Source organism: Nannobrachium achirus (genome assembly GCF_963921795.1).
Source record: "Nannobrachium achirus genome assembly, chromosome: 13".
In the NCBI taxonomy this organism is placed as follows: domain Eukaryota; kingdom Metazoa; phylum Chordata; class Actinopteri; order Myctophiformes; family Myctophidae; genus Nannobrachium; species Nannobrachium achirus.
In genome coordinates this window covers 53,132,267-53,155,123 of record NC_137833.1, presented here as the reverse complement: position 1 = coordinate 53,155,123, position 22,857 = coordinate 53,132,267, and the positions used below count along the sequence as shown (strand labels likewise).

The 22,857-nt window shown below is 43.0% G+C and overlaps 1 protein-coding gene across 6 annotated transcripts in view; it reads right to left on the bottom strand.

Moving 5' to 3' along the window:
* Positions 1 to 22,857, bottom strand: part of LOC308297054 (apoptosis-stimulating of p53 protein 2-like) — an 88,174-nt gene that overhangs the window by 18,949 nt on the left and 46,368 nt on the right. For 2 of the 6 annotated variants that reach the window (XM_080740434.1, XM_080740435.1), the window contains exons 7-12: positions 17,574 to 17,748; positions 15,817 to 15,998; positions 14,378 to 14,542; positions 13,033 to 13,071; positions 8,233 to 8,280; positions 4,335 to 4,530 (exon numbers count right to left, since the gene is read on the bottom strand). In XM_080740434.1, the coding sequence (XP_080596560.1) occupies positions 4,335 to 4,530; positions 8,233 to 8,280; positions 13,033 to 13,071; positions 14,378 to 14,542; positions 15,817 to 15,998; positions 17,574 to 17,748 (805 nt within the window). The remainder of the gene's footprint in view (positions 1 to 4,334; positions 4,531 to 8,232; positions 8,281 to 13,032; positions 13,072 to 14,377; positions 14,543 to 15,816; positions 15,999 to 17,573; positions 17,749 to 22,857) is intronic. The other 4 variants (XM_080740437.1, XM_080740438.1, XM_080740436.1 and 1 more) reach the window with 3 other exon arrangements.

Below are 22,857 nucleotides of genomic sequence, written 5' to 3'. Positions count from 1 at the left end.
AATCAAAACACAGAGATGGAAACCAGCTTCGACCGTTTGAAAAGAAAAGAACATGGCAACCAGAGGAGGCCATTATGTATTACAACATAGATTACTAATCAGCCACATTGTGGTTGATTGCACCAAAAAGCCTTCAAGACATCAGCAAACGTTGGGCAGCCACTCAAGCAGGGGGAGTCTCTTCTCAACCAGAGACATTAGCATCACAACTAAGATGGTAAAACAACGGATCATCACCACTTCACCAGTGCATTGCTTGAGGATTGACAACAAAAATGCATTCTCTTGAGAGGCACGTAAAACACTAGGGCGGGTGACCCTAACCCTAACCCAAAGGACCCTTAATCACTTAAATCCCGATCCAAACTGGGACGTCTGATCACCGGCAACTAAAAAGCGTTCTCTTGAGAGGTGCGCGAAACAGTCGCAGAAGTCTGCCCGGGATCCACACCACAAGTCAGTTCAGAGCGCGGTTATTGTTATGACCCATTTTAGAACAGCGGAGAGAAGAGAGATGAATCGAGGAGGACAACCGAGCCAACAACACGCCAAACACAAGACAGAAGCAAAGCACAGCAAACAGGACGGATAAAGTAACGTCGCTTTGAGAGACGGATGGAGCCGACGTTTGCTCTTTACGGTCGCCGCCACTTCATTTAACAAATTAAGCCCCTCTAGACTCAGTGGCTCTTAACTCTGGACTGCTTTTTTCCACATCACCAAGAATTGTCGATCTATAGGCACAGAACGCGACACGTTTTTGGACATTATTGCTAACAAAATATTGATATTCTTACCTACCCCACCTGCCTGAATATGGATGCTAGGGTTAAAGTTGACAAGTGCTCACAACAACCGTAGAGAATCGCAAAACACAGGATAAGAACACACACACGCGCACACAACACAACAAGTGTGTACCTTTTCTCTTTGCCCGCAGCTCTTTCACTGGATTTAGTAAGAACATGGCTTCTGGAGAAGATGCGCACGAGAGAGAGAAAGAGAGAGATAGAGAGAGAGGACCACCTTAGATATTCCCATCTCCCCCTTTGCTCTCTCCATCACCCCCCCCCCCCCCCACACACACACACACACACTCCCAGGAGCCTGCCTTGCACTCAATGGCACTTGGAGCCCCAGATCTCCAAGCCCTCCAACCTCCCCATATCAACTCACCATGCGGAACAGATTGCATGCAACATCACCAAACAAGAATGAAGAAAAACAGTAGGGAAAGAGGTTCACTGCTTTTATTTATTAAAAAGCCATTTAGACCTGAACACAAATCTGTGTCATGTTAAGATTTGAACCGCTTTAACAGTTATTTTATGCTTTATCTATTGCAGATCTACAAGCTCACAGCACGGCACAGAGTGCCGCGCTGCGAGATCTGCTATTTAAAAAAAATCCTGAACATTTGTGCAAGTCTTTTTTTGTGTGAAAAACCTGTTTCCATGTCAGTGGTGCTCAAACCTTTTCACAGGAAGGACCCCCATGATATGTATTTGGCCACATACCACCATCTCAAAATATTTAGTTCCAGGGAACCCCCCAGAAGCAAGATTTTTGTTACAAATGTTTGCTTAAGAAATGCATAATATTCAAAGATTTGCACACATTTTCACGACTTTTCAAAAATAGCAGATCTACAAGCTCGCAGCGCAGCACTCGGTGCCACGCTGTGAGCTTGTATATCTGCTATTTTTCAATAGTTAAAGCATTTAATATTTCTAGGCCTAAATGGGTTAAAGTAAAAGTAGTACGAGTACAGTCTTGTTACTATCGGCTTCTTTTTTCTCCAATTGCACTAAAACACAGGATGGTCGGATGTGGAGGCAGCGAGAAGGGGTGAGGAAGGGGGAGTGTCTTGTCGTAAGGAGGATCCATTATGCCGTTGTTTGTTAGTTTGTTTTGTTCTGGAGTCCCAGCTCATTTATCTTTAATGATATCAAGCTCTCTGCTGGCCCAGGAGTCACTGGGGGGGAGGGGGGCATCTAAGGAGAGCCTGTCACAGTGCTTGTGTGCATTGTGTACAGTAGTGCAGCGCGTGTGTGTGTGTGTGTGTGTGTGTGTGTGTGTGTGTGTGTGTGTGTGTGTGTGTGGCGGGGCGGGGGGGCATCACTAAATGGGACCTGTATGTATCCATAACACATACACTACTCCATCGTCTGTTTCACCATGGGGTGGACTGGGAATCTGGCATACCGACTATACAAGTCGGTCCAAAAAACGACTTGTAAAAAATCTATCTATCTATCTATCTCTATCTCTCTCTCTCTATATATATACTAGTAAGACGCCTCAGGGCAACATGTGGCCATGTCTTAGCCATCTGGCCAGTGATGTATATCGGACATAAATATATATATATATATATGGAGACCCCTGGTACCCATATGTGGAGATCCATGTACTGTATATGGAGATATGCTGTGGGAGCCCAAACATGCTGGTGAAAGTCCTATGACGTCTATGACATCTGACATCATACATACAATCCCTTTTATGCCCGTACATAGAGATCCCTGTCTGTAGAACCAGCCACACAGATATGGGCTGTCTTGGCCATCGGTCTTTAGTGTGGTATGTGGCTGATGTGGCCTCCATATATGGGCATTCCCATATGAAGCCTAGATATGGGCTTAATATTGATGACATCAGGGATCTCCATACAGTATATGGGCATAAAAGAGATTCTGTTAGTGTGGTTTCCCTGACATCACAGTGAAGTCAGAGGATGATGTCACAGGAACCACAGTGTCAGGCGTGACAAAGATACGGTCAAGCTGTGACCGTTCACATACTAAACTAATCAATAATCTTCTATGTTCGCGAATGTATGTCCAAATCTGGCCCTTTCACCAGCCAGAAGACCTCTATGATGACCTGCACTCTACCCCCATCTACTGGATACACTTGTACATGGGACACCATTATAATTTGCTAATTGTCCCCTTGACCTTTGTCCCGTCATGGTGAGATCAACAGAATGGTGACAGGACAGAAAACATAGCACACACAAACACATCACAACACTCCTCTGAATTTCAACAGCAGTGCTAGCAGCCTCACTGCAAATCCACACACAAAAATAAGCAGAAAAAACTAAACAATGTGAGAGAAGTTGAACATCCATAACCTGCTGTGTATGAGTGCACTTTAACACATTTGAGCCATTGGTTCTCAACTCAGCCGGGTTTGGGGACCGCCAGGGCTTCAAATGTAACCCTTCACCATCACCATTTTGATTCCATTTGTCTCAGAGTTACATTTACACTGAGGATTTCACAGTGAATATCGGGGTACAGTGAAACGGAACCAAATGGAACCTCTGGTTCAAATGGCACATCCGGGTCCATTTGGTTCCATTCACACCCTCTTAAGAGTTACAGACACTTAGGGCTGTCACAATTATTACATAATCGCGATTATTTCTCATAATCGTCATAATCGTTTCCATGTTGAAAAATGTTCATATACTTTTAAAAAAAAAAGTTACAAATTGTAGGAATAGCTGATCTACAAGTAGATCGGCTACTTCCATTATGAATGTTCTTTTTAAGTATAAAGTTGTCAAATATGTCAGTAATTTCTTTGTATATTTAGGTTGTGTCATCTCATCTACCATGTGCAACTTCAAAGCCTAAAAGCCAAACAGAAATGTAATTGTCAACGACAAAAACACAATTAAATCGTTAATCGCAATTATTTGAGTGACAATTAATCGTCATGTAAAATGTCATAATCGTGACAGCCCTACAGACACTGGCGCTGGTGGTCCTCGAACCCCACGTTGAGAAACAGCAGCTTCAAGGCCACAGCAGCACATCCAGGAGATGGACCAGACCAGCTACCTTCAGAACTCAGACTGACATCACAAGCAGAAGATCTCTCACATTCCTTGGGTTCAGCTGGGTGGGGTGGGTGGGGTGAAGGGGGGTGCAGCAGGACATTGTATGTTATATTTCAGCTCTTGAATATAAACGTGACATACTGTAGAGGTAGACTTCGGGATCCCTCCGTGTTCTAATGACGGTTTCCCTACCCCCCCTTTTTTTTTACAAAGTAATGTTTTCTTATCTGGCCTGTGCACCTTTTGTTTACGAAGCCTAAAAGCTGAAACTAAAATGTAAACTGTATACATACATTGTGTTCCAATGTTTGACAAAATGAAACGCAAAAAAAAAATCCTTAATGAAACGCAAAAAAAAATTCCTTAAATCGCCATTATTTGTGTGCCAATCAATCTTCAACTTAAATGTCATAATCGTGACAGCCCTACTGTCTAGTGGCGTCTCTCTCTCTCTCTCTCTCCCTCTCTCTCTGTCTCTCACCTTGCGTGTCGTGAGCGGGGGGCGGAGGGGGCGGCAGTGTGTTGGTGCCGTCCGGGTGGGCGGCGGGTTTGACCAGCAGCTCGTGTCTCACTGGGCCTGGCGGGCCGCGGGGCATGGTGGACGACTGGATGTACGGACCCACCGCCGCCACGCGGGACGGACCCGACTGCTGGACCACAGGCCCGTCAGAGGGCACCTGAGAGAGAGAGATGGAGAGAGAGAGAGATACAGAGACAGAGATATGATTTGTTAGAGCAGTGGTCCCCACCCACATGATTTGTGGGGGTCCCCAGATGAGTAAAGTGACAATTTAAGGACTTTTAAGACCTTTGCAAGAGGCCGACCTAAAAAAGAAAAAAAGACGCACCAAAGGTCAACAAACTATACTATAAAAATGTTTCACACATTGGCCAAATTGTCAAATAAAGAGCTGTAGATCGGCTACTTTAACAATATTTATCTGTGGGAACTCAGTCAAACAAAATGTAATGCCTCAACTCCTACAATTCCAAGTGCTTGTTAGGGTGGGGGGTCCCCAGTTCGCGGCCTGAAAAGAACCACCGTGTTAGAGGTGAGAGAGAGTTAAAATGTCTAGCGATGGTGTGGAAGACCAGTGAGAACATTTCCATGTCAAGGAACCCCAAATTGAAATGTTGTTTTGCCACGGAACCCCATCTGAAAAGATATTGTGCCAGTGACCAAGTGTAGGGATCCCTGGCTAATACGACAAATATGCCTTAACACCTTCTAAGCCTGGCCGTACTCCCTCGGACTTCCTACTGGGTCCCATCAGCCACGCCGTCTATTCCCGGACTTTTGATATAAATTATAATAAAAAAAAAAAAAACATCGGAAATTCTTCTCTGTGTCTTTTTGGAGCGATCTGAAAGGGTTAATATGCTCTGACAGTCATTTTCTGGTGCTGGGTGTGATACTCCTAATATCCAGCAGGCCACGCCGTTGACTCACATTCTGGATGGATGGCTGGCCAGGAGGAGCCTCATCCTCTCCCCAGTGTTGAAACTCAGCAAGAAGCTCAAACAAGATGGCTGGTCTTTGTCTCTGTTCGTGGATCGCGGTTTCAATCACGTTCGGGCGCCGCTTCTCTATCGCTCCTTTCCCTGCTTCGCCGCACGTAAACGAATGGAATTGATCTCCCCTCCGCCTCGCCAAAGTAAGATCGCCGACCTCTGCAGGATGAATATGTACGCTGTGTCGAGCACTCCAGTACGTGTTGTTATCATGTGGGCTTTGTTTTTTTAAAACATGTTTGTAAATAAATGGCTTATTTCTTCGGCGCTACCTCTGTTCAGAGGGTTCTGCCGCGGCTTGCAACGTGTTAATACATTATAATTAAAAACACTTCAATTATTTTATTTCTTCTAGAAATAGCGAATCTTTCACTCAATAGGGGAAATGCCCGTCGCAAGTTGATGATAAATGTAATGTGTGATCTATCCCTATGGAATTTATGGCATGCATGTAAAAATAAAAAACAAACATAATACTTCCTATGGTTAATATGAGTATCAAATCAATATTTCAAATGTATTTGTGGTTTATTTTGCACATGCATGCCATAAATTAGACCACACATGACATTTATGACATCATCAACTTGCGACAGGCATTTCCCCAATTGACTCAAAGATTAGCTATTTCTAGAAGAAATAAAATATTTGAGGTGTTTTTAATTTTACATTGTAGTTATAGAGGTCAATTATAATGTATTAAGGCGTATTTGTCGTATTAGCCAGGGATCCTTTTAAGGTTAATATTCAGTCATGTAGAGTAACAAAATCCTGACGTCAGCCCTGCTACCCCATGGACACAGAAGTATTTCTTCTATTGAAAATCCCCTAGGGAAAACTTAAGATTGTGTCAAACCATAACTGTGTTCCAAAAATAAATAAATAAGCCCACAGGACTCTGTGTTGTTTATGATATTGAGTCACATTTTGATAACGTCTATATTTGTAGAAAATGCATTTATTTTCATACTCTTTGGGTGAATTAGAACTTTTCCACCGTCAGTTGATACTTCATATCCATACGAGTAAAATTGCCATGCTCATTTTGTTAATGTTTGGAACACAGTTCTTATAGTCCGGGCGTTTCGGTCAGTATGTTGATGTAATCATGCACTTTATGAAAGAAGCATGACATTTGGCACACAGTTAGAACATGCCATATGGAACATTTTTGGCTATAGGGACATCACAGATTTGTCTTGGGAAACTTGTGGGAGCCAATCAAAGTTGGCGTCTCATAGACTTTACTATACAGTAAAATAATACAAAAAATAAATATACTTTAAGTAGCATGTGAGGGGTCAAACTAGTTTTTTTTTCATGATTCTGAATCAAATGTAAGCATTTGTTTTGCACGAAAAACATTCTAGTTAGTTGGGCTAAAAACGGCCCCCATAAAACCATGGTTTAGTGATGAGTCGTCACTCTTCACAGTATGAGAGCCCAACTTTAATTGGCTCCCACAAGTTTCCCAAGACAAATCTGCGATGCCCCTATAGCCAAAAATGTTCCATATGGCATGTTTTAACTGTGTGCCAAATTTCATGCTTCTTTCATAAAGTGCACGATTTGTGCACGAAACGCTCAGACTATTATAGTGATGTCAGACTTCAGTTGTCTCTACACATGGAGATGACAAAAGCACAAGTCAGAACAAAAGGACAATGCACTGTCCTTTCATTGTGACTGATGCCTAGCTGTTCATTTGAGTCCCAAAGACTAAGTGCGTGAAGACGTGATGTTAGTTTCACTGCTTCTCAGACAGTGAATGAACAAAATAACACTGTGAAAGTCCTACGTATTGCCATTGTCAGGCTGAAACCTCATAGCTCGATATTTTCACTATTTAATGTTTTTTTTTCTTTCTTGTAAATGAATGCCCTACTTCATCATATAAGAGTGCTACACAAAATAGCAGATCTATAAGCTCCCAATGGCTTGCATCGCGAGGCGTTGTAGATCGGCTATTTTCAAATAGACACTAAAGTTATATATTTTTTTCTTGGACATTTTTCTTGGAAATGCAAGGCTTCCACCCGACAATGATGATTAGGGCTGTCACAATTATTACATAAACGTCTAATCGCAATTATTTGACATAATCGTAATTATTTTGTGATAATCGTCATAATCGTTTACAAGTTGAAAATGTTTATATATGTTCAAACATAAAAAATAAATAGTGAAGATCGGCTATTTCCACTATTCTTTTTAAAGTGTAAAGTTGTCAAATATGTGAGTAATTTCTTTGTATATTTAGGTCATGTGTCATATCTGCCACGTGCAACTTCAAAGCCTACAAGCCAAACAGAAATATAATTGTCAGCGATAAAAACAATTAAATCGTTAATCGCAATTATTTGAGTGACATGTCATAATCGTGACAGCCCTAATGATGATACACATTACATCCACATTATGACGTGTACTTTGTAACGTTGGACAATGTATCACCCAAACTGAGCAGCTCAACTCAGACCCTTTATCCCTCGTGCGAAGACTTCTCTAAAAGCCTGATTTAAACGTCATCGATCTATAAGCTCTACACAAACACAACACCAATGACAGAGCATGAATTAATCATTACACAAAAGAAAGTAGTGTCTGTTTAAACCCAGATGAACCCAAGTAAGTCCCTGCCAAGAGTTGTTATCGGTGCCGAAGCAAAGAAGAAAAAAAAAAATCCAACAGTTTGTGTCGAGTCATGCTGCGGGAAAAGGTCGGATTAAACGATGTGTACTGTATGTGTGCGTGTGTGTGTGTGCATGTGTGTGTGTGTGTGTGTGTGTGTGTGTGTGTGTGTGTGCGTGGGGGCGGGGGGGGGAAAGGGGTAGAAAAGGTTCAGCTCCAACGCTAGTTTTAGTTACCTGGTGATGAGTGTCTTTTGAAGCCCGCTCTTTACCAGCATAGCCATTCTTGAGAAAGTAAAACAAAAAAGTAATAAAATAAAAAAATAAAATAAACACAAGGATGCAACAGCAGTTCAAAGAAATAAATGCCAGGCAATCCCTCTCTCCTCTTGGTCACTACACAGTCCTAATATCAACATCTAATAGTGTCCTTTTGATCCGATCGCTGGCCTAACTGTGTGTGAATGTGAGTGTGGGATGAACTCTCAAGCCTGTTCAGTCAGTGTGGTGGTACCTCGCCGGTGTCCGGCAGAAACCTCGTATCTCCATAATTTAACTTTTTTTTGTTTCTGTGACACCAACAAGCTCAGAATTGTTTTGAATTTGTTTTAAAGTTAAAGTTAAAGTATTAAACATTAAGACCGACTTTAATTTCAATGTTTTTATACTTTTTTTATACTTTGGATTCTCATCTGAAAATATTTTGTTTCAGGGACCCCCCAGATGCAATTTGCAGATTTGAGCTTGTAGATCTGCTATTTTTGGAAAAAAGAAAACATGAACATTATTTTGTGAAAGACTTTTAACATAATATTCTTTCAAAGGGAACATTTTTAATTAAAATCTTTGCATCTGGGGGGTCCCTGGAACAAAATATTTTGAGATAAGAATTCGCAGCCAAATAAATACAACTCTAGGGGTCCTTGACATAAAAAACTTTGAGCACCACAGATAAAGGTTTTTCAGAAAACCGTTAGGATTTAGAACACTTTTCTAGGTATTTTTGGGGTTAATCTCCCTGAAACCTGAGGGTTTTGGAGTTAGGAGGTTTCTGCGGGGGACAGCGGCAGGACATGCTTGGTGTGTGATGTCAAACAGAGGCCTGGTGGTGTGTGGCTGCCTGCCTGGTGCAGGGAGCATGGCTTTGTGTGGCTGCTGTTGAAAAAGACCAAGTCATTATGATTCCAGGCAGAGTGGAGGGTAAATCACCGCCTCACGGGGGCCTATTCAGACCTTCAGCACCCGACACACACACACACACACACACACACACACACACACACACACACACACACACACACACACACACACACACACACACACACACACACACACACACACACACACACACACACACACACACACACACACACACACACACACACACACACGATGGGACGATAATGAAAATTTCAATTCTCGATTGTGACAAAAGAAATTGCGATTTACAATATTATCGCAGTAATCAAAATCCATTATCGTGGGGCGAAAGATTTGCATAGCAGATCTAAAAGCTCATCTACAAGCTCACAACGCTCATCTTGTGAGCTTCTACAGCTCACAAGATGAGCGTCTACAAGCTCACAACGCTCATCAAATGTCTTTGCCAAAAAATAGCCGATAAGCTCACAACGCAACGCAACGCAGCGCGTTGTGAGCTTGTAGGCTATTTTTTGGCAAAGACATTTGGTAGAGAGTGAAAATAACACTTTATCAAGTACGTATATTATAAGTACCTTTTACCAATTATAGAGGGTTTAAGTGGTACCAGATATGCAGCTCGGCAAATCAAAATAATTGATCCCAGTGCATGACGGAGGACGATATATCACGATAAATTAAATCTCAACAATACGTATTGTGAGTGTTTTTAATATCGCTTATCATCCCATCCCTAACACACACACACACACACACACACACACACACACACACACACACACACACACACACACACACACACACACACACACACACACACACACACACACACACACACACACACACACACACACACACACACACACACACACACACACACACACACACACACACACACACACTCACATGACGAAGGCACAATCAAGTGAGGTGGTCTTCTGTAAATTCCAGATTTTAGTATTAAATGCTGGGTACTCTGCCACCTCACAGGTCAATGTTGTTTCACTTCAACTGAAAGGCCTCAAGGTGGCACTGTGGGACCCGCTGTTGAGGAATAAAGTCCAGAGCGGCTCTAAGCTGTGCAGGGCAGGCTGTATTTGCAATGGAAATGCTTCGTACAGCATCCTCAAAGCATGACTACATGCTCCTATACTGTATATATCTCCAAAACAAATCAAGTAGTTTCTGATGTAAATCTCAAATACGATAAGTTATCTTTGTATTCTCTACGAAGAAGCGATGTATAAAAGAGTATTTACATGTTAACACTCTGCAACAACATATATACACACATTATAGTTAGGTGGTTGAATTCGGTTAATTTGATTTGAGAAAAAGAAACTTAGCATAGTTAGCATAGGTCACAGAAACACTACTCTCGTGTAGCCAGATGATCAGCGACCTCTACCTACAGTACAGAGACATGTGGGGACGTCTAAATTCAATGTAGGGGATCGAACTGGGTTGAAACAGTTTGGAAACTTTAACAAACAAACTGCAACGCAGAGATCCTTCGGGGATTTCGCGTTGGTTTTCAAAGCAGTAGGCCGTGGGTCTTCTAGGTCAGTGGTTCTCAACCTGTGGGTCGGAACCCCTAGGGGGGTCCCCAAATTATTGTGGGGGGTCCCCAGATGATTAACGTAATGTGCAATGTTGTTTTCTCACTCAACAGTAAACAAACCAACATAAAGTTTAAGTGTGTAGAGGGTATCTGCACATTTCTAAAGTGTCCATTTTAATCCCTCTAAAATGACTAATTAAACATTGGCCAATTTGTCAAATATTAGAAGCAGAAATTGTGAAAACGCCTCGTGTTGCGAGGTAGATCATGCAGATCTGCTATTTTCACAATGGAACCGTTTTATACAGAGTGTAATGCCTCAACTCTCAAGTGCTCGTCGGTGGGGGTGGGGGCGGTCCCCAGTTAAAATATGATTTTGGGGGTCGCAGCCTGAAAAGGACCACAGTTTTAGGTCAGTGGTTCTCAACCTTTTCAAAAAGAATCATATTTGAACTGGGGACCCCCACCCTGATAAGCACTTGGAACGTAGGAGTGGAGTCCATTTTATTTGACGGTTCCACAGATAAATATTGTGCAAATAGCAGATCCACAGGCTCTTTGGATGCAGTATCGACTCTTTTGATGCCGTAATGGCCCCCCACAGGTCCCGACCAACAGGTTGAGAACCACTGGTCTTAGTGCCTTAGTTCTCCGTTGTTCTAAGCCCCCACATCTAATTTAATTTCCCCAGACGATAGGGTAGGCAGACATCTCCAATCGTCTGGCTGTGCGACACCAAAACACCATCATTCTGTTTAGCAGTTTCAAACTGATTAGGGGGGGAAAAAAAGAAGAGTGTTCTTGTTTTTTCAGAATACTTAGAAATCATGTGTTGTTATTTAAGAATATGAACAGGAGAGACAATCATCCACATCAGTTAGGCTGCGAGTAGTTTTATTTGCGTCGACTGCCATCCTTGTTGTCACCCATGTTTTCGCTACCCCAGAATGCATCACTCTCTCCCGCATCACTCTCTGAATGAGGCAACGTTGAATATGTTAATTTCTCCTCTCCCGATAAACCATTTCAAGGAGGAGTTGGTTTACTCAAGATTAAACAGTTCCCATGGCGACGCTCAGGAGGGGAAGAGAGGGGCAAAGGAACACAGGAGACGTCAGCTCAGGAACTTAAGCAATAAAAAGGCCAAAAAAAAGGCCACCTTCCAATTAGTGTTTATTATATTGTAGTTGATGTTAAGAAATGTTTGTTAGAATTTGTCATTGCAAGTCTACAATTGTCTTGAGCGAATACGATTTAAAAGCTGCAATCCGTAACTTTTATATCCTACACAGGTGTTTGAAACCGTGTCGCCAGCACAAGCGCAGATATTTATACTGTTGAGCTGTATAACGGAAAGCCTGATTGTGATACCTCTTTTCAACCGGTAGGGGGCCTACACCCAACCTCAGGATATAAAGTTCTCAACAGAAAACTACAACCACCTTCTCTACCAGGTTCTCAAATGTTTTAATTTCAGGACCCCCAGTTCACTCTGCATTAGGTCACGGACCCCCATAACGCAAGAGTACAATAGGAACCCTCACGGGTCCATTTGGTTCCATTTGTACACTCTCAGAGTTAAAGACCTTTAAGGATCCATTTGGTTCCTAACTATCAATCATTTAGCTGGGGACCCTCTGGAACCCCACCAGGGACCTCTGAGGGGTCCCTGGACCCCACTTTGAGAACCACTGCTCTACCATACAAAATGTATGTATTCATTTTTTCCCCACCAAAAAGTTATGGATCGCAGCTTTTAAGTTGTATGCAGTTTTCCCTGCAAGAGACACAGTCAGAGAGAGAAAGAGAGAGATTAGCATCTCCCCTGACATTCCTGTCTTCTCATGTCTGCTTGTTTTCATTAACCCCTCAGCCTTCACAGAGCAGGAACCCAGGGAAAATGGCAGAGGGAAAAGGGGAGGGGACTAGTAGTGTAAACTCCAAGACGGCATCATTATTATCAGCGTCGGAGATGCGATCAAATCCCCCCCTCTCCCTGCCAGCCCTTTTTCACTCAAACAGAGACAGAGATCAAAGAAGAGCAGAGGAAGAGACAGATCAGAAGGGGACGTGTCTCCTTCCTGTCCAGGAGGTCGTTAAGGCCTGTTTTTCTGCTCCGTTACGCGATGATGTTGCGCGGCGAGAACGGGCGAGAATAGCAGAACCGTACACAGCTGTGAACTCGCACGATTCTGCTATTCTCAGACACGTGCGCGACACCACCGCGTAACGGAAGTACGAATCGTGGCTTAAGCCTCCCTCGGTACAGAGAGAAGACAGCAGAGGTTTTGTGAGAGGTCGAGGAGAAACCTTACTTTTGTACGGGCCGATTGGGACTGCCTGGGAATCTGTGGCTTCCGGAGGTAAACACATGTAAAAACACACAGTCTTTTTACTCCAGGGTTGTTGTGTGGGATGACCTTTTTTTTGGCATGTGATCTACTGTATCTAAGGCTTGGGGCGACCTCATGTACTGTACCATCACCAGCCCAAGTCCATAGTGAAAATAACTACTGCCTTTTACCCTCTTATATACAGCCCTTGGTTAACCCTCCCGGGATCTGTGTCTATCTACAAACTCACAACATGTCACAATACACTGTGAGCTTGTAGATCTGCTATTTTGGCATAATCCCCCAACGGAAAAGGGACACTTAGGGTTCATGTGGAGACATCTTATTACAGGCTGCTAATCAAATTTTTTTTAAATATTAACGATTAAAGTCTGGCTATTTGCATGGGGGAAAAGAAAGGAATGGATGTCTTAGTCTGGGTTATAGACTGAAAAAAGACATGGTTGCCCACCTCTGCTTTACTCTATCTGAACACTAGGGGGAGCTCTGAGTGAAACTATTCCTAATGATAAACTATCAACTATCTTTATATTACATCAGAGTAAGTGATCTACTTCCGGGTCATGTATCGCTAACTTAAATACCAAACCACTTGGCCAAGATGTACTACATATGTACTAAATATAGCTTAAAAATTCAAACACCCATGTCACCTTTGCAAGATGTCGTTTCCAAACCTCTGTATACAGTTGTATTCGTTATTACCCTCATATTTTGCCTCTGTATAAAATAGTCCGCCGGTCAAATATGTCCGACCGGAAACGTGCGCTGCGGCACAATAGTTCCCCCCCCCCCATTTTTTTTTTTGTTTTTTGTTTTTTAACTAGATGTGAGCGGCCCAAAGGGCCGCGACCCTCTAGTTACGTTTACAAAGCCTAAAGAGGCCAACAGAAATGTGATTTTGATTACTATGCCCCGATGTTTCAATGGCCAAAACACAGTTAAATAATAGCAATTACTGGTAGGACAACATAAAAGGTTGAAAACATAAAAAGGTCCCTGGTATAGAGCCCTGTGGGACTCCGGTCAACCAAGTATAGTGATATAGTGAGTCACGATGGTGACAGGTCCTCGCAAGTGTGTTTATAACAACCCATTAAAACCCGGGAAAGCATCCATTCCGTCATTTTCAAAGAAACAGCAGATATACAAGCTCACGGAGCGGTCTCTCCGGCACTCCCGGATGTCCGGCCTCCAGTTGTTGCGCGTCGCTCCAATGAACTGCAGCAGGCGGGTGAGGCATCTAGCTTTTTATATCTATGGTCTTGATGTGTGTTGACGTGCGAAGCAGCAAGCTCCAACTCACCGGCAGGTTCTCTTTCTGCTGCAGCGCAGCCTTCTTCTTCCACAGGCGGTCTCTCAGCTCGCTCACGCGCTTGTCCATGGCGGCCACCTCCAGGTTGCGCTTGTTCAGGCTGTCCCTCTGCTGCTGCAGCTTGGAGTTCTGCTCCTGGTTCAGCTTGTTCCTCAGCTGTGGACCAAGAGTCATCACAGCACGGGTGTTAATCATCTATGCCAGTGGTTCTCAACCTGGGCCGTGACCCCCAAAATAATCATATCTTACCTGGGGACCCTTCCCACCCTGACGAGCACTAAGAGTTGAGGCATAACATTTTGTATAACACGGTTCTATTGTGAAAATAGCAGATCTACATGCTCACAACGCCTCGCCATGAGAGGCTCACAACGCCTCTCATTGCGTGTAGATCTCCTATTTTCACAATTTCTGCCTCTAATATTTGACAATTTGGCCAATGTTTAATTTGTCATCTTAAATTGTCACTCTAGAAATGTGCAGATACCATACCCTCTATACACTTAAACGTTATGATGGTTTGTTTACTGTTGAGAGAGAAAACAATGTTGCACATTAAGTTAATCATCTGGGGACCCCCCCAAATATTTTGGGGACCCCCCTGGGGGCCGGGTTAGGGTTAGAAACCTCGTATCTCCAAGTTTCAAAATACTATCTTCCTTCGTAAATTAAACCCCTAATTCATCAAAAAATCACACCCGTGTGAAGTGGAGCTGTGTGTGTGTGTGTGTGTGTGTGTGTGTGTGTGTGTGTGTGTGTGTGTGTGTGTGTGTGTGTGGATCATGTGTACCGATTTTTGTGACATTTGAAGAAAATATGTAGGAGAAGGAGCAAAAAGTGTGTTTTGGAGAAAATTCAAGATGGCGGAAAATCTATCATGGCGCAAATGGGCGTGGCCTATATGGGGAGATGCGTCATGACCCAAGGAATCCAGGGAAAAAATATTTTTAATTTTCCGACCTACGGTTCAAGAGTTACAGGCCAAAACGTAAAGTGGGGTGTTATGGCGCCACCATGCGGCCAAATGACACAATTATTTTTTATTTAATCCTTGAAATCATTATGAACCTCCTCTCCAAGTCTTGAAACTCTAGCCCCTATGGTTTGCGAGAGACAAATAATTGAATGTGAGTTTTTGCAATTCCCATTATAAGTCAATGGGGAAAATTAATTCACTAATAAATTAATATCAATTAAACTATAGAACCTTTCTCTTAGTGCCGAAGTTTAGGAAGTTCAGGCTACATACACACAGACACACACACACACAGACAGACAGACAGACCCACACGGCCACGTATAGGGAGCCATTTTCACTACTTTAACTTAACTAAAGATAATTAAAAAAATATAACAGTTTTGGACATACAAGGTTTCCATCCGACATCGACGCTTGTAGATCAGCTATTTTTCAGTTAACACACACACACCTGCAGCTCCTTGTAGAGGCGGTCCAGCTCGGCCACAGAGCTCTGGTTGTCGTGGAAGGCGTCCATCTTGCCGTTCTTCAGCATGTCCAGCTGCCTGCTGAGCTCCTCCACCTTGGACACGGCCACCACCAGCTCCCTCTGCTTCTGCTGGAACAGGCTGTTCATCTGCTCGATCTCCTCCACTGCAAGGGGAGAGAGGAGAGAGAGAGGAGAGAAAGCGGAAGAAAGTAGAGACAATTATAGAAAGTGTTCATCTTCGGGGGCATGGTGGCGCAGTAGGTGGTGCCGTCGCCTCACAGCTAAAAGGGTCTTTCTGTGTGGAGTTTGCATGTTCTCCCCGTGTCTCCTAGGGCAGTGGTTCTCAAACTTTTTGGGCTTTTCCTGATTGCTGAATCCAAGTACCCCCTTTAATCGACACCATTTTGATCGGAATATACTGACATCTCAAAAGATCACTTTTTATGTCAATATGTTGAAAGCAAGTACCGGTAACGTACTGTTTTCTATTCAGTAACAGTTGCTAGTCAAATTTCGTACTTAATTTGGTATAAAGCTTTACAGCAGCACGTTCACATACATTTGTCAAGTTTTAATATTAACCCATTTAGGCCTAGAAATGATTGAATGTTTTAACCAGTGAAAAATAGCAGATATACAAGCTCACAGCGCGGCACCGAGTGCCGCGCTGCGAGCTTGTAGATCTGCTATTTTTGAAAAAGTCGTGAAAATGTGTGCAAATCTTTGAATATATGCATTTTCAAAGTGAAGGTTTGTAACTCAAATTTTGCTTCTGGGTGGTCCCTGGAACTAAATACTTTGAGATGGGGGTCCGTGGCCAAATACATGGCCACATACCTTCACATGAAAAGGTTTGAGAACCACTGACACAGTAGTATCTCAAGAACAGACCAACTGAGCTCCAGTTAAGTGAAAAGGACCTTTTCTTTGACGATGGCTGGCCAGATTGATGACCTAGAAAGATGACTTAGAAGGATTCAAAAAGACACTTATAGAATCGGGTCAAAATTCTTTTTCAAAAATAGCAGATCTACAAGCTCGCAGCGCGGCACTCGGTGCCGCGCTGTGAGCTTGTATATCTGCTATTTTTTTTATATTTAAAGCATAAAATATTGCGTCATATTGTGTTCAGGCCTAAATGGGTTAAACATATCAGGATGGATGGATGGATATATATATATATATATATATATATATAAAGAAATCTCTTGATCTCCTCCACTGCAGGAGGGAGAGAGGACATCCATCGATCCATCATGTGCACTCACTTATGTCACTATTTTTAAGCAGTGTTGGCACAAAGCGTTCAAAGTTTGTTGTACGCCCACTAAATAGATACACACGGGCGCCTACAAATTCACGCCCCTGATTGTGATAGCAGCCCCACTTCAGATAAGGGAGAACGGTTTACTGCAGCTGTCAATGCGATCCTTATGAGAGGCATAGTAAAATACTGTAATTTCAGTGGTTGAATACGGGGTTTGTAGGGATTTTATTTGTCTTCTAATAACATTTCCCATTTATTTGATTTTCCTTTTAAATGTGATATAACTGCTATCGCAATATACAACCCACACATACCATAATATCAAGACTGAAATCAGTCCCCAGGACTGAGAACTTTAACCCCTGTTTCTGTGTATATTTCAGTTACAGTATTTGTCACGTTGTCATCTTGCTGCAAACTTCCCTGTGTCTCCAACACCAAGAGACACGGAAGGCCTATAGCACTCACTCACCCAGCTTGCCGTTGCTGAGGCGTTTCTGCTCCACCTGGCCCTTGAGGGCCCGGACCTTCTTCAGCCGGGTCTCCTGGTTCTCCACATTCTCACGGAGGCGCAGCAGCTTCTCCTGCTCCGAGGCCTGCTGCTGCTGCCGCTGCTCCTGCTGCTTCAGGTAGCGCAGCCGCTGCTCCTGAATGGGGACGGGACCATATGAAAATGTCACCCCACGGTTATTGTGGGTAAAAGAAATTTGCGATTTACAATATTATCGCAATAATCGCGTCACAATGTGACACATTGTGAGCTTGTAGATCAGCTATTTTTGGCAAAGAGATTTTGTAGAGAGTGAAAAAAAGACCATCAACAAATAATTGGTCCGTTTGACCAATTACAGAGGGTTTAACCGGATTTGCAGCTCGGCAAATAAAAGGTGAATTGATCCTAGTGCACAACAGAGGATCATTTCACGATAATCCTTTATCTCCACGTAGATAAACGATAATAACGATTATCGTCCCATCCCTACTCCTGAACGCAGGAGAAGAGAGAGAGACGTGTCAGACATCCACGCACAAACATGTAAGTTCGTTAGGCTCGCTCAACAGCCTAATTAGCTCTGAAGTAACAACAGCTCATTGCAGTTAAGGACATTATCCACTTAAACCCCGGGCATTGTGAGGATAGCTTTTGCCGAAAATGTTCAGAAAACAGCCGCTCGACAAGTTCACAGCACTGTGAGCTCGTCGGTCGGCCATTTTCAGCCCCATAATAACTGAAAACTGAAAAGACACTAGAATAGCGCGCTGAGGGACTCCGCTCAACCATATACTGTAGGGTTTAAATTTAGGCCTAGAATTATTGAATGCTTTAACCAGTGAAAAATAGAAGATATACAAGCTTGTAGATCTGCTATTTTTGAAAAAGTCATGAAAATGTGTGCAAATCTTTGAATATATGTATTTTCAAAGCGAATGGTTGTAACTCAAATTTTGCTTCTGGGGGGTCCCTTGAACTAGATATTTTGAAATGGGGGTCCGTCGCCAAATAAATATCATTTTGGGGGTCCTTCACATGAAAAGGTTTGAGAACCACTGACATAGTAGTCTCTCAAGAACAGACTAACTGAGCTCCAGTCAAGTGAAAAGGACCTTTTCTTTGACGATGGCTTAGCCAGATTGCTGACATAGAAACATTTTTCCAAAGATCTTAGAAGGATTCAAAAGACACTTATAGAATCGGGTCAAAATTCTAATTTTCACGATTTTTTGAAAATAGCAGATCTACAAGCTCGCAGCGCGGCACTCGGTGCCGCGCTGTGAGCTTGTATATCTGCTATTTCTTTATATTTAAAGCATAAAATATTGCGTCATAATGTGTTCAGGCCTAAATGGGTTAAGTGGCTAAAGGCCAATGCATGCTCCTTCTGATGTGGGGAAAACAATCTGCCGGTTCGGGCAGGCTTTTCCAAACTATAGTTTGGAGAGTCAGGACATGGACATGGACTGGAGGTGCGCGGCGGTCAGTGCAAAAAGTTCTGAGACTTCCCAGGATTACGGAACGCACTTCCTTATTTATTTTTGTACTGCATAATGCACACTTTGTTGAGTTGATGTTGTTGTTCATTATTGATGGTGTATCCTTTGTATGAGTGATGTCATTTACCCTGCTGTATCTCTACAGTACTTTCTCTCTTGCCCCTGGAGAACTGTATCTTAACTGCCATGCTGCCTCTGGTGACTAAATTTACATCACAGGATCAATAAAGGCCTTTTATGATGGGTGTCATTGAAAACACAGAATGATTTTGTAGTCAGCTAAATAATTCAGTGTTTTCTTGTCTCATCTTAATTAACTCATATAGTGCCAATCCCGCGAAGACTCGTGAAAAGTAATGGAGTATCTGCAGTGCCAATCCCGAGTATACTCGTGAAAAGTAATCTATTACTGTAACGGCGAGTACATTACCGAGAAGAATGGCCGGCGGTCCGGAGACGAAATCCGTCGCTGATTTTGCATCATCACGGCTCCACGAGCACAAAATAGTCCCATCCATAACATTGAGGTGGAGGGGGGATCTCATCTTTAATGTCCATTATCTCAAAACTAAACTTTAGAAGCTAGGATGGAGGCAGATGCTCGCTTATGTTACACAGTTATAAAAGCTCCCGGTCGGCCATTACACAACTCCACGTGGACACGGATCGGTTCCGGCGCACGATCCGATGACGTCAGACCGGAAGTGATTGCGCGGTGGACTTCTGGCCTTCAAAATAAGATAACGGCGGTGATGCCAGCCTGAAGGTGGCATCGTGGACTTTATAATCCGTTAATTTCAGGGGCACTAAATGAGTTAAGTAAATAGCATTGGGAAACAACAATCCCTGAGCCTGTTTCTGAAGCGTGAGATTGATTGATGTACAAGTACACCCCCTGGACATGATGCTAGTTAGTATGTCCGACCCGATCCGGAGTGCCAAGCTGGATTGTATTGGGTACCATTTTCATAGTTTAGTCAAAATAGATTTAACCATTTATTGCAACAAATGGAATAGTTAAACTTGGCGCTAAAGGCTCCGCGTTCTGAGATGTTCCCAGGATTTTGACCAAGCTGCTTGCTAGGCAATAGTGGCTTTTCCATAAAGCCACTTTTTGCGCATTAACGGCTTATTCGCAAAATGTTTTTATGGAAACTTTCATTATCCGCAAAAAAAGTTATCCGCTTGGAGGAGGAGGATTTTGAGCCTTTATCGAATAAACTAAAAGCGCATAAGTGAATGGAAACGGGTCAGACAATAAATGCGAATAGATTATGACGTTCTAGGTCCATTTCCCCTGCCGCTTTACGTCCATGGTATAGCGTTAGCCCACAAAACAAACCGGTTGTTTGTTACACACGGAGTGACACGGACCGTGTGTAAATTCCTCCCGTTTTCACCTCCCGGAGTCATCGGTGGCAAACCCTTCCTCATCACACGGTGTTGCGTGCCTGAAGTGCCCAATCTACAAGCTCACAGCAGCTCGCATCCATGTCTCCGCGCCGGGTTGTGAGCTTGCAGATCGGCCACCTGACCTTCCAGAGGACGCTGAAACTTGGAGGATGAGCACTGTGCAGCGACGCGACCGCGTTTTTCCCGGTGAACCGGTAGCTTTATGTATTGAGAGGAACTCTTGCCAATTTCGTAAGAGACTCGTCGCCAATTGTAATATATTTAAAAGTTATTTGGGGCCATGATGATGACTGATAACGGTGCAGTGCTCAGGTTCGGTCTGAAAAAAATCAGCCCGATCAACTCTTGCGACCGTCGCTAATTGGAATGACACCCGCAAATGGAAACATGCTAAATTCGCTTTGTCTTAATGCGTATTTCTGATAATTCGCTTCCCTAATTCGAATAAGTTTATGGAAACATGGCTAATGTCAGGGAACGTTAAGCAGAACCCCCCATAGGGATACAATAGCAGTACAATAGTTATACATTGACACATTAGCTAGAAACAGCAGAGACATGAATCATAAAAACATTATTTGAGCCTGTGCCAGATAAAAAGGTGGAGGCTGGGGTGGAGGAGGTAGCTAAAGGGTAAAGGGGAACACACACCGGCTGCGGACTAAACAAAACATTTCTCACAGCGCGGCAACGCCTGGAAATATAACAGTGGCGTAAATAGGAGTGACGCCACCGGTGTGGGTAGGTTCATTGAAATTAATGGGGGCGGCTGTTTTGATGTAAATAATAGTATAATTCAATCAGGTTGGTCACTTTACAGTGCCTTTAAAATCCTCCAGTCCACTCAGCTGTGTGATGTAAAAACAAGCTAGAAGCGCTTCCTGGATGAGCACAATGCAGCCTTTGTGCCACTCAGCTCTTTTCAGGTGATGTCACATAGTAGAGCCAGTTTGTTGACACATGACTGCTGTGCAGCACTAGCATACTGAAGGTCAGTAGGTCTCAACCTGCGGGTCGGGACCCTCAGGGGGGGCCCCCCAGATGACAGTCATGTGGCAATTTTAGGACTTTTAAGACCCTTTTACTGCCCTTTTACTAAAAGAACAACAGACTCAAAAGTAATCAACAAACGGAAACTATACTATGGCCTCTTAGATGATCTGACGTTGTGAGCTTGTAAATCGGCTGTTTACACAATATTTATCTGTGGAACCGAGTCAAACTAAATGCCTCAACTCCTACAATTCCAAGTGCTTGACAGGTTTTGGGAGGGTAACAAGTTAACACATCTGGTGCCAACCCCGAGTTTCCCGAGTTTGTATTGATACCAACGCTGTGCCAACCCCGAGTTTCCCGAGTTTGGGCCGTTTTTGAAAAAAAAAATAAATAAAAAAAAAAAATCTAAATTTTTTTTTTCAAATTTTTTTTTTGGACCTCCAGAAATGTATTAGGCATGATCGCGATCGCGAAATTGCATGTTTAACCCCCATACCAACCCATTCTTTCAAACATGGCAGCCATGTTTGTTTACATCTGAAGAAAACATAATGGCCCATAAATCATGAATGCCTGAACGGATTTCCAAGCGGATTTTTTTGTTTGAAAGCTGTGAACAGCATCTACACACGTGGTGCATCATCTAGGCATGGGCGTGCACTTTTTACACAATTGCACAATTACATGGAAGTCTATGGTAACCATGGCAACGCGAGACATTGAAGAGAAAAAATCATTGCAACATAAGTGTTAAAATAGGATTATTTTGGGGGGGGTCACGGCCTAAAAAGGTTGAGAGCCACTGCTGTGCGTGACCGATCCCAGTTTATACAATCTCAAGCTCACTATGTTGTCCACAAGCATGCACACTAGAGGTGCAACAGTTAATCAAACTAATCAATGCAATTGATTATAAAACATGTAATATATAATACACAAATATATAGATTTTAATCAAATAAATCAATTTTCAAAAATAGAGAAAATAGACGATTAGCTTTAGTATAGAAAATGTGGCGCGTATGTGGTTAATCAAGCTCGTCGGTTTAGTCGATTATCTAAAGAATCATTTAGAATTTATTCGTGCCGATTCCAATGTCAGGCCCGAAACCTAAAAAAAAATCTACCAGCAATTTTAGCCATTTTTGAATTTGAATCCTGAAAGTTGAACATACAAGGTTTCCCCCAGACTGCAACGATTTATGACAACCAACACACTCATTGCAGCTTTGTAGCGATCCACACAGCTGGTTTGATCTCGTTGCTGTCGGCCAGAAACCTTATATCTCCATGAATGTCAACTTCTTATGCTTGCCGATCTACAAGCTCACAACGCATTGCGTGTAGATCTTTAT